Consider the following 13,141-nt stretch of genomic DNA (forward strand, 5'->3'; position numbering starts at 1 on the left):
AATGAAAAAGGCCAAAAAAGGATGAAAGAGAGACAGTCAACCGAGAAGCAACAAAAACACAGCTGTTATTCCAAACTGAGGCCAAGTGAGGAAAAAACGGGAATGAGCGACAAAAATACGGGATGGAGTGAGGGGCACCAACCCAAAACCAAACAAACAATGCGTTTACATGGACAACAATAATACAATATTAACATGATTAAGACAATACTCTGATTAAGAAACAACCATGTAAACAGCAATTTTTAATTACCTTAATCCGATTAAAGTCATACTCGAAGTAAACACAAATCGAATTAAGACATGTGGAGTACTCCTGTTTTAGTGTATTACAGACATGTAAACACCTTAATCACATTATAAACATCGTGTGAGAGTTTTAACCGCATTTTATGACAGGTCACGTGCACACACGGCAGTGCTCAACTGTTTTATGGCAAAAAAGAGAGCACGGCTGCGTCCCAAACTGTGTACTTACCTACTATAGGCCCGTAGTAGGAGAAATACATGTAACTCGGCTACTATATATACGGAAAGTACACGGTTTGGGACGCAGCCCACGGCTTCAAGCAGTCGTCTATTTGCATGTACAGCATGACAACTAATTAACCGCACTTGAAGCGTTCGTAAAAAAATTTAATAAAGACACCCAAAACTGTATACGGTACCATAAGGAAGACCAACTGTATGTTGATACGTGAAATTCTGGAGCGACGTCTGACGGCGTTACGCGGTGACGTAATGACGTGTGCTGTTAATCGAACTATGTTCTATAACATGTAAAACGGGTACATGAGAGGAGTATTCTAAAAGCGACTCATGTAAACACCTTAATCACAATATTATCTGACTCAGAGTAAGGTCAATAATTAGATTACTGCTGTCCATGTAAACGTGGTCAGAGGCTCTGTAACTGACCCAAGAGTCTGGAGAGAGAGAGAGAGAGAGAGAGAGAGAGAGAGAGAGAGAGAAGACAGAGGGACTGTTTAACTGACACCATTCTACAGAAAAATCTTACAATGCAAAAATGTTATCCAGTGGCTACAGTCTAAATACATATCATTTATTTACACAAGGCACAGAATAGTAACTGTTGGAATAGACCCTTGAGTTAATTACACCAATGTCCTGCTTCAACCCAAAGTCACTTCTACTTTGATTCATGTGCTGATCTCAGTTTTGGGATAATGAATGCAGTAGTAAATAAATACAGTAGTCGATAACTACTATGAATTATTCAGTAACTACAATGAAACTAAGAACACACGAGTTTGGCTTCCTGCAATGTGATTAGTGAGTAGTTCTTACATACGAAAAGCTTTTCACACAATCCTAACAACCATAACTGCATACACTGACGTGAAAACAGTATGCTACTTTTTTGGTTTGACACATATACAAACAAAAACATTCTATTGGATATTTGCATATTATCACAGAGCTGCTGAATTTTTGATTGGCCAGATCGGTCACATTTTCAGACGTTCTGACTGTTGAGGTAGAGGAGTTTTCTGTGAGGAAGCTTTTTTTTAACATTTAGGAAGGAGCCTCCAGTGTTAGCAAGGGAACGACCATTTATAGCTGCTATAATGTAAGTGATAACCGGAACAGACTTTCCAGAAGGTTCAACAACATTAAAAATCAACTATAAAAGGATAAATCTATGATTTCATCATGATATCATGGTTATAAGCTCCAGGTTCCCCGTGACCCAGTAAGGATATGTGGTACAGAAAATGGATGGATGGATGGATACCATGGTTTGTATGTGCCACTGTTTAGTAAATAAAAAATGGTTAACATTAGCAAATTTATGTTATAGGAAACTAAACTTCGGGTTGGTATCAGTAACACCGCTTCATGTCACACCTCGCCATTCCTGATTATTTTACGATAACAGCATGCCCAAGCATGTCATGTTATATTCCTTACTTATTTTATGGTTTTGGTTAAAATAGCTGCCCAACAAAACATGTATGGACATTTTCACTTAGGGGTGTACTCACTTTTGTTGCCAGCGGTTTAGACATTAATGGCTGTGTGTTGAGTTATTTTGAGGGGACAGCAAATTTACACTGTTACACAAGCTGTACACTCACTACTTTACATTGTAGCAAAGTATCATTTCTTCAGTGTTGTCACATGAAAAGATATAATCAAATATTTACAAAAATGTGAGGGGTGTACTCACTTTTGTGAGATACTGTAACTAACATAAGATATCCATCCATCTATTCATCCATCCATCCATTTTCTGTAGAGACATGGGACACATTGCATGGGGGGCCAGCCCATCGCGGGGAACAATCGCGCACACATTCACAGACTACAGACAATTTGGAAATGCCAATCAGCTTACAGTGCATGTCTTTGTACTGTGGGAGGAAACCGGAATACCCGAAGGAGACCTTCGAAGCACAGGGAAAACATGCAAGCTCCGCGCACACAGGGTGAAAGTGGGATTCGAATCCCCAACCCTGGAGGTGGGATGCAATGTGCTAACCACTGTGTCTCCCAAATAAGATATTATATATAACATAATACAATATATTATCATAATAGGACAAATGGGTGTGATAGCCAGTGTTAACACTGACACATGGCTGAACAAATATACCTACAAATAGGCAATATGACAATATAATATTGATATCGTGATAAGTCACAATTATCAGTTATTTACAACATTATTAGTGTTTTATAGAATTACTCATTGTTTCTCACATAAAAAAGCAGCTGACTGGGTGTTTAAAAAATGTGCCAAATGTTTCATTGTTCCTTTACTTCCATGTTAAACAAGGTTTTTTTTGTAGACATTTCAAAAAGAGATTACTAAAACCTCAACATTCTGTTGATCTATAAAATGTCTTTGTTAGCAAACCAGGTATATGGTATCGTGGAAAAAAAAAAAATCGTGATATTTTTGCCTCACCATGCACCCATACCGCCAACACACTTACTCATAATGAGCTACACCCACAGCTACTAATGATGATTATTGTACAACTGTAAAATTCTCAACACCCACAAAGTGGAAACACAGGCTGAGTGATGTAGACAGCCAAAAAGACAACCCACAGCATGCTACTAATATCTCCTGCCTTGCTCAGCAAACTGTGTATAAATCGTCTAGTCAGATTGTGGTCTGCTCACCGTATAGCGCACAGTGGTTCGAGTGAACCAGCAGCTGCTGTGACTACATGACTGATGTGCGTGTTACCAAAATGTTGGGTCACACTGTTTGTCGCTGTATGTGGATAATAATCAGATATATTTAGTGCCCTCGTCTTCTCGGGCTGCATTGTTCCAGTTGTTGACTTTGAGCAAAAGCCAGTATCTAATCATTACGCTGCTGTAAATGTGGTCTAAATAGGACAATGTTCTGGCAGTAGCAAGCCTTTGGAAAATGCTGCACTCATTTATTTTACATTTTTATGGCATTTGGCAGACACCCTTATCCACAGGGACTTACATTTTTTATTTCATTTATACATCTGAGCAGTTGAGGGTTAAGGGCCTTGCTCAAGGGCCCAACAATGGTAGCTTGGCAGTGCTGGGGTTTGAACTCACATCCACCCAATCAGTAGCCCAATGACTTAACCACTGAGCTATCACTGCCACTCTGCACCAGTGCACTCCATTACAAACTGAAAGTGGGAAGGACAAAAGTAAAGCAAATAAGAAGAGATGTACTTTTCCAAACTAAGAAGATTCTTTCCATGAAGTAATGATTCTGATTTACTCTTTCCATTTGTGATTTCACTCCTCTTTTATACTACTTAACTTAATTTCTTCCACTTCACATTGAAGTTGTCATGTGACATACAGTAGGAGATCAACATGCCATTTAATTGCGACACAGTGAGATGGACTTCATATTTATAAACGGATGCCTTGAAGATACTTAGAAGTCTCATAAAGTTCAAAGGATTTTTTTTTTTTTTTATTGCAGACACTCAGCAATTACAGACAGATGGATGAAGGGAGCAGGCCTTTCTTGTGCTTTGCTTCAAAACATCCTAATTCTTTCATGCTGAATCAGGGTTGTTCCTACATGGTTCAAGGGGGGAAAAAAATGCCATTCCAAAAGAAATGGAAATGATTATATGATTGAATCACTGCATAAAAAGCTACAGATGTTTTTGCACTGAGGTGATTATTGCTTCGTGGCCAGAGTGCATGAAACAGAACTCTGAAGTTACATATTGATACATAGTTAAAACATGAATAAGCAACAGAACTTTCAGAATAAATTGCAATAATCAGCTATACACAATCCTGGCTTCATTATTAGCCCATAGTCAGTCCATACAGGATTTTTTTGTGATTGTTGCAGGCAAAAATGCTAGATTTTGTTGTGGCTTTTTTTTTTTAAATTGTGATGTAACTTGCGGAGTTTTTTGTGCCTTTTTTCCAGAAAACTACTTGAATTGGCGAAATTGCAATTGTACTGAATTGTCTTGCGCAGTGATGTTTGCTGGTTAAAGAGACCTTTTAGCTGAACTCATTTTTGATGCACATGAATTGAAGAGGGCTTTGACTGAATGTGCGTTGTGATGATGCCACATGACACATCTTGGCCCAAATCTGCTGAAAATCTGTGGTAATTCTGAAAAATTGCAAGCTCGTCTGAATATTGCAGAGTTTGCTTGATTTTGCACTGATTTCTACAATCGCAACATTGCAAAATCCTGAAGGGACCATGCATAATAGATCAACTTATAACACAGAATTGTTGAATTCTACATCTGATTGGCCAGAAGGTGTTAATTTTCTAATTAATTTTCTATACCAGCAGCCTTGATAATAAAAATAATAATAATAATTCCTTACATTTATATAGCACATTTCTCCTCGGCCACCACTAGTGTGTAGCATCCACCTGAAGGATGTGGCAGCAGCCATAGTGCGCCAGAACGCTCACCACACACCAGCTATTAGTGGAGATGAGAGGAGAATGATGTAGCTAATTCAGGGATAGAGATTATTAGGGGGCCTTGATAGATAAGGGCCAGTGGGGGAATTTCACCAGGACACCAAGGTTATACTCCTACTCTTTTACGAGAGGTGCCCTGGGATTTTTAATGACCACAGAGAGTTAATAGCTTGGTTTAGTACATCATCCAAAAGACAGTGCTGTTTTTACAGTATAGCATCCCCGTCACTCTACTGGGTCACTAGGACCCACACATACCACAGGGTGAGCACCCCCTGCTGGCCTCACTAATACCACATTCAGCAGCAACCTTAATTTTAACCTTAAAGACCAACTAATCGATAATGAGATTCGTTGACAATGATTTTCATAATCGATTATTATCGATTTTAGCAATTAGTTGTTGCAGCTCTAATGCAAGTGAAAAGTTGAAGCTAAGCGATACGACACTGATATCACAAATAAAGTATACATCACAGGTATCATTAACTAGCTGACTCCATTGTTCTGATAGACTGATATTAAGTTTGCCATTTTTTATTCATTTTACCATTGTTGCTTAACTTGTTATAGCGGTTTTTAACCATTGCTGTTGCTTTTTCAGGTACTTAGTTCCCTGCAGTTAAACATAAAATAGGATAAAGCAGTACAGCCTAACCCCTTACAGTCACAGCTTTTTATTCAGGTATTAGTCTTAAAACATAGTATTCAGTAACTACACTGTAATTAATAGAAAACGGGAGTAATTACAAGAAGGAGGAATGTTCCTCTGGACCCGCTGACAGCTCTTTGGAGTTGGTCTTTAAAATACCAACGTAGGTATTTTAAAAACACTCCTTGACCGTAAGGTCCTCTTGTAACAGTTACAGGCCCCCTACAGATCAGTATGCTGACTGAAATTTAGTGACCCAAAACCCAGTGCAGCCTGGTTGGATGGCCATATGACTGTCCTCAAGAGAGATTTTGGTTACACAATGCTGCTTTTGGCTTCAATGGTGCCTATGTGTGGGTGAAACTGCAGCTGGTGTGAAGTCACTGGTTAGGAGAAAGACTGTTGATTCGTCCCAATTTCGTTCTAAGTCAGAAAGTGCTAACATTTCAACTTGGATTCAGAGTGGCACATTTGAACATAGAGTGAAAACTAGCCCACAGGAGGTGTTTAGATTATTATCCATGTTCTAGCAGCACAACACCCACAACACAACTGTTAAGGCTGTTCACAGGTTGTTACTATGTCCTCTAGACATAACACAACCTTCATCATGGTTCACAGACAACCTGCTATGTTTTAAAGAGGGGTGGCTGTTTTGCTGAACAAAACATAGTTAAAACAATGACGTATTTATACTTTGTTTTTAATCTGAAGGCCTTCACTTGCAATTAATACACATTCCTAAAGGAAAAGCAATAGAAACCAGTATGCCAAACTGCTAATGGATGTAGAATATGCAGACAAACAACTATATAATGTTTCCAAACTGTTTTATTCTGATTTTAGCCTGCCCATTGTGTTTCACTGGTCCTTACGCTGTCAGATATCAACAAGAAAAAGACTGCAAGTCATGTACCTTATCGCATTTTACTAGGACACTGTTCAGACAAGTAGCTCAAATCAAACATTTTTGTTCATCTGATCTGAGTTGAACAAGAAAGATTACCTGCATAAGACTTTTTGGCTCAGAATCGAGCCATATTTGTGCCTGGTCCCAAATAAGATTTTTTTTAGACATGAGGTTTGGTTTGACTAATCAAATCCAATTTCATTTGTATTTCTCCCACAAATCTTATGACATCAGAAATCTGTGACAACATTTACAGCATTTGGCAGAGGCCCTTATCCAGAGTAACTTATATTCATCTCATTTATACAACTGAGCAGTTAAGGGCCTCACTCAAGGGCCCGGCAGTAGCAGCTTGATGGTGCTTAACCACTGAGCTACCATTGACAAGAACTGCATAGGCTAAAAAAAATCAGCATGAGGAAACCTCAGTTTTTCGCGATAAAATGGTGGCTTTCAAAGCTTTCTTTGTTTTAAACGTTTCAATGAAATATCTATGTTGGTAGTTAACTAAGTAGCTCATTTTTGCCTGCCATGCACTCCTCATATTTGCCCATAACCCACACAATCACCTTTATTATTATAAAGTTTTTTTAATTATTTTATTAGTATTATAGTAGCCTTTATTTATAACTATTACAAAAACAATGTGTTCATTGCATAAACATGTCCACGTTCTTTTTAGTATTGCTGCTCTGTTTCTGGTTCTTTTACTACACTTGGAGATATTTTACAGTCTGTGTCTGCAAGACCTCCTGAAGTCTGAAGTCAGTCTTTAACAGATTCACTATATGGCCAAATGATTGTGGACACTATATGGCCAAATGTTTATGGACATCATACCCACATATGCTTTTTGAACATCCCATTCAAGATTTAGTCCTCACTTTGCTCTTAGTATCCATTCTTCTCTGAAGGCTTTCCACTAGTTTTTGACTGTGGGGATTTTTGTTCATTCAGCCACAAGAGCATTAGTGAAGTCGGGCACTGATGTTGCGAGAGGAGACCTGGCGCGCAGTCGGGGTTACAGTTCATCCCAAAGGTGTTCAGTGGGGTTGAGGTTAGGGCTCTGAGCAGGCCACTCAAGTTCTTCCACTCCAACCTTGACAAACCATGTCTTCATGGGGGAAATTGCTACAGCATACGAAGAACTCCTATACAATTGTGTGCCGTATAATGTATATAATGTATGTTAGAATACCTTCAAAACCCCAAGCAAGCTGGGGAAAGGTATCAAGCTGTATGTTTCATCAAGCATACCCAAGTATCAAGGTCAGAAAATACCTATTTTATATGTAGCTCATATGAATTACATAAATATACATAAATATGGGAATAATAGTTAGAGAAACCTGAAGGACAAGTCACTGTTGCACCGTATTGACTAATGTAAATGCGAGAGCTGCACTATTTAAAAAAATATGGAAATGTTATACATGCCATACATATTATAAAGTTCTCATCAGTAATCAATCCACATTAATACCATTTTTATATATGCATTTATGGATTTTTTTCCAGCTGGAAGCCAATGACTGACCCTACAGTTGTATGCATCCACCTAGTAAATGAACCTCAAAGCTCACCAAGATGAACTAGAAATGGGGAAAATTATCGATTTGTCAATTTACCTCATTTCCCTCTTATACAATTCCGCAACAATGCAGAACATGATAGAATCTGACTTACATATGCTTAGGCATAAATGCTTTTTAACTGAAGAATGACCACAATACCAAATATCTCAGATGAACATTAACTACTACAGGCAGACACTGTAAAAATTCTGTAAAATTGCATTTGAATTGTAATTACTTTCTGAATTGCATTCAAATATTACTGAGACTGCCTAGATGAAAAACCTGCATAAAAGTGCTGAATAAAACTGAATATTGTGTCTAACTACGTAAGATAAAAGAGGAATCCACTTAGAAGGAATGAGCATTTGTTGCATGTGTGTGAGGACCAGCAGCTCAGTGTAGGAGTGTAAACTCTGTCTTACATTAAACTGTGGTCTTCTCATGTTGTGCTTCAGACCTACCAGCTGAAGGTTTTATTATGACAGATGTGTGGGGTTGGGGGTGCACTGTGAGCACTGAGAATTGTGGGACAGAAAGAAAGAAAAAAGGAGGAGAAGCAGTGAGGGAGCAAGGGTAGAGAAAAAGTCAGGGTTTTATATAGATGAACATTTTGTTCTGTAAACACTGAAAGTAACACACAGGAAATTCCGGCTGCTGTTTGTTTCTTCAGTGAAAAAACGCTGATCGAGCATCAGTTCTGACCGTAATGCGTGTGTGAGTGAACAGGACTAATGCGAGCACTGATGCGGGCAGCTTCTGGATGAGAACATGGCCTCAGGTCACCGTTTCCATTGACCAAGAGTTCATAACATGCAAATACGACAACAGCCCATGCTGTCCTCAACTCCACTTGCTCATGAGGTTTGAAACATAGACCTGACGCTTGTGCCAAGTTCTGATATTACACTGAAGTCATTTGTAAATTAGTTTTTGGTAGGAAACAGTGTGTCAAACCAATGATGTCACCCTATTCCTCATAAAGTTATTAAACCGTATTTTATCCCACGTTATGAAAATGAATTCCTATTAATAATAGCCCAATAATGAACTATTTCTCTTTAAAATAGAGGCCTTTAAATACCCCTAAGATTTACTATTGACCTTATTAGTAACATGTGGCTGTAATATTAAACTGGAGATATGGAGCAGAATGATGTGGGGCGAAGTATTACACACACTAAAATGCAGGTTCATTCATGATTTCACATTTTTTAAATATTTCATGCTGTGTTTTCTCTGACTATCAAACAGGCTGTATAGAAAAGCTGTAAGTGTCAATCAGACAATAACATCAACAACAACAAAAATAAACTTTCGGTTCTGTCATCTGTGGTTTTGTGTATTTTGTACTATAATTGGATAATGTGTGCATCCTCTATCTACTTTTACATTCTCCTCTACAGGCATTTTGGGAGGAAAAAAGATGACAGAGCAAATAATCAATCTAGATGATGCTCATTACACCTGCAAAAGGTGTACAAGCTCAATCTCAAATTAAGAGGGCTGAAAAACCAGCCCCAATCTACAGTCTGGGCAAGGGTCATTATCTAAACTGTTAATCATGCGAGGCTGAGCCCAGATTTTTCTCCATCAAAAGACTTTTAAAAACGTACTTCTGAATAGACTGTTTCCAGGCATCTTTTTTCTTGCATGCGAGGGATAATTGCTTAAAAAATTTGGAAATTCGACACCAAGTTGGATTTGTCATAAAACATTCCTGTTTGCAGGACTACCAGACTGATAAAATATAAGACATTTTGGCTATCTAACACGAGACTAGGCTAGTTTGGTGTCACTAGCCAAGGGGAGGCACAACTAAGCTATCAGTGTATGGGTTTAGCTGCTACAGTGCCACGCAAAGTACGTTAGCTGTCCTTATGCTCTGATCATATCATGTTCACGTAACTTGGAACTCATATAGACATTTACACACCTTGTTTTCCTGCTCAGCATGAGTGGATGTTAGTGTTTCAGTTTAATACCCTTTACTGGTAAATAAATAAACTAATTAATAAAAAAAATAATAATAAATGGCCATGCATCCATTTTCCCCTCACACTAACTGACTGTGTGTGCTAGCGTTTGGCAGAATCGAGATCTGCCAGCCAATAACACACGAGTATTTCCACATACTTTTTTGTAAACCCTGTCTGATTGATCTCGTCTCTGTTCACCGAAGACACAAAATTACAACACTGCCGTCTTCTTTTACTAGCGTTCAGTTACATATAGTAACAAACCGCTCCAAGTGTAGGATCGGGGATAAAGAAAAAATCTTCGGGGCTACAGCCTCGAATGCCCAGGCCAGGTTACGCCCCTAGTCTGAGCTAGAAAGAATCAGCCCAAGCCTCACTTCTTCATACCATCCTGTGTATTTTTCTTCTAACCACTCGTGGTGCTGAGTGCGTGGTTCCACAAAAGTCCAGTTTTAAGACATTTGTTAACAGCAAACAATGCTGATGCAAAAAATATAAACATTATACTGATGTCTTTTTCTATTTGAAAGACTAAGCCCTGCTAGTCCATTTATACCTACCACCCATGCTAATCTATTATGTGTAAAACAAATTGTTTGTTCTTAGAGTTTAACAGAGAAAATTGACTGCTTGCACTTACTTGCACATGCTAACATACTCAAAAATCTCATTTCAGTATCACTAAAAAATACACATTCCAGGTTCAGTATCAGTTTTCAAAGGTAGGATTTTTTATAAGGCAAACTGTTTCATGTTTTTGTATGGCTCCATACAAAAAAACATCATCTGTTCATGCAAACATCTGAAAAAAACCCCAAAAACCTGAAAGGCTATATAATAAGGCATATAATGGCTTATACTTTTATACGCAAAACGGTTCGGCAATGGTTCTTTCGCTAGTTAAGGATTATTGGCTTCCTAAAGAGATTCTGGTTGAAACTTTCTCTCACTGGGAAACAACTCTGCCGTATGGTTCTTCATAGAGCACTTAAGATGTATGAACCAGAGAGCATGTTATGTTTCTAGATTTAGATTTTTTTTTCTGAGCATGTAATATATGTCAAAGTTTGTGACCTGTCACAAACTGTTCAAAAAATTGTTCAGTCATTATTGATTAATTGTAAGGAAGACCTGGTGCACAGTGAACTGGTTGTTAAAGCTATGTCCTGTTTTCGTATATTTAGTTTGACTACCTTAAATCTAGTCCCATTCCCAACATCTGGCAATGATGTCTTTTTAAAAAAAAAAAAAAAAAAGTCTTTTAAACATACTGACTTTGTGCTCACTGCAATTTCAGAGAGAGAAAAAAGTTTCCTTAAAGGTTATTTGGATGATATTTGCAGGTCTCACTTTTTCTTAAGGAGTCCGTCTGGTATATCGCTTATCTCGCAGAAATAACTACACTCTACAAGTGAGACGATAAGAACCGGGACAGAAAGACAATTATTTACAGGCTAAAGCCGGGGGGGGACACGACGACAAACAACAGACACCATCATAGAAATTCTAATCCTTTTCCACTACAAATACCATTACAAACAATCAGCTGTTAACCATTAAAACCATTACCATTACTGGCCCTTAATTTTATCCACTAGACATAACATGCCACCAATAGAAGGCAACAAATTACCAGTAGAGACCCACAGGGACCATTAAAACCAATACAATTCCCATTATAACCATTACAAATTCCATTACACTTTCTACTGGGTTTTTTTTTTGCAGCAGCAGGAGCAGCAGCAGCACCAGGGTGGTTATTTAGAGCCATTAACTAGAAGTTTAGGAATAGCAAGTCATTTCAACAGCAACATCATTGAGTGACTGGAAACCATTACAGACAACCGGAAGTTTAAGTCACAGCTGCTCGCGAGACGTGAAAAAAAGGTGCACGCGCGAAGAAAACGATGCGTTTGACACTGAAAACAAACACCGACAACAGTGTGCGCGCGCGTGCGCATGTGTGTGTGTTTCAGTCTAGCCTAAACTAAACCATGGCTACGTCCTACAAAACATAGCCTACTACACATACCCAATTATTTTGGCACAAGTCACTTTTCTGAGTCACAGTATGAGGTGTCGGATGCAGTTTAAACCCTAAAAAGCGAGAAGTCCCCTCCCCCTATATCCCCCTTCCTGCCACATCTGGTTCCACTCAAACTTTTGGACTTTTAGTGGCATTCCTTTGCATCGGTAAAGCCAGAAACAAGTAAATTCCACTGTCTTTAAAGCTAAAAGCTGCTAATACATGACAGACTGCAGTGCATCTCCATGCTCTGTGATTATTTCAATGAAGAAGAAAAGAAAAAAAAACCCACGCGTGCTTGGTGATTCCTCCAAAACAATAGTTTCTCACCTGTGAGCACAGTATTCGGTTCCAGGCATAAGAGAAATAAATATAAAGTGCATCTGCAAATGTGGAGCGCATCCCCGCGTGCGCTTTTGGTCTTCTCCTGATCACGCATGCCCGCTGTTACCGCGGAAAAAACGAAAAAGTAAGAGAAGTTTTCTCCCGCAGAGCCGGAGAAGTGGACCGAGATGGTGTGCGAGCTAGTTCGTGTGTGTGTGAGTGTGTGTGTGTTGGGTTTGGAGTGCAGTTTGTGCTCGGGCTGAATGAGACTGAACCGCTCTGCCGCTATCAGGGTTGCCAGATCGCTACAGGATCCCCAAAACATGCACCGTCCCGATGGCACTCTAAAGCAGGCCACGGTGTGACTGTGACAAGTGTTATATCATCTACTATTATAACTTCAATAACATTCATTCATGCATTCATTCATTCACTTTCAGTAACCGTTTCATCCTGCCCTGCTGAGATAAAAAAAAACCCAGTAAGAACCCCACATCGACATTGTAACGGTTTTAATTGGAAACTGTAATGGTCCTTTTGGGTCTCTACTGGTAATTTGTTGCCTTCTATTGGTGGCATTTTATGTCAAGTGAATAAAATTAAGGGCCGATAATGGTAATGGTTTTAATAGTTAACAGCTGATGGTGTGTAATGGTATTTGTAATGGAAACCGTTAGAATTTCTGTGATGGATTCTATTCCAGCAGAGCGGTCAAGCTTGCAACATGGGAGAATTCACCC

At 38.8% G+C, this 13,141-nt stretch overlaps 1 protein-coding gene across 2 annotated transcripts in view; it reads right to left on the reverse strand.

Annotated features, from left to right (window-relative positions):
• mrc2 (mannose receptor, C type 2) overlaps nt 1–12,823 on the reverse strand; it is a 50,321-nt gene extending 37,498 nt beyond the window's left edge. Inside the window, exon 1 of one of the 2 annotated variants that reach the window (XM_053614484.1) lies at nt 12,408–12,823. In XM_053614484.1, the coding sequence (XP_053470459.1) occupies nt 12,408–12,726 (319 nt within the window). In that variant the 5' untranslated portion in view covers nt 12,727–12,823. The remainder of the gene's footprint in view (nt 1–12,407) is intronic. The other variant, XM_053614493.1, reaches the window with a different exon arrangement.
• Nucleotides 12,824–13,141: the final 318 nt, after the last annotated feature.

This window comes from Ictalurus furcatus, chromosome 2 (genome assembly GCF_023375685.1).
Source record: "Ictalurus furcatus strain D&B chromosome 2, Billie_1.0, whole genome shotgun sequence".
Lineage (NCBI taxonomy): Eukaryota > Metazoa > Chordata > Actinopteri > Siluriformes > Ictaluridae > Ictalurus > Ictalurus furcatus.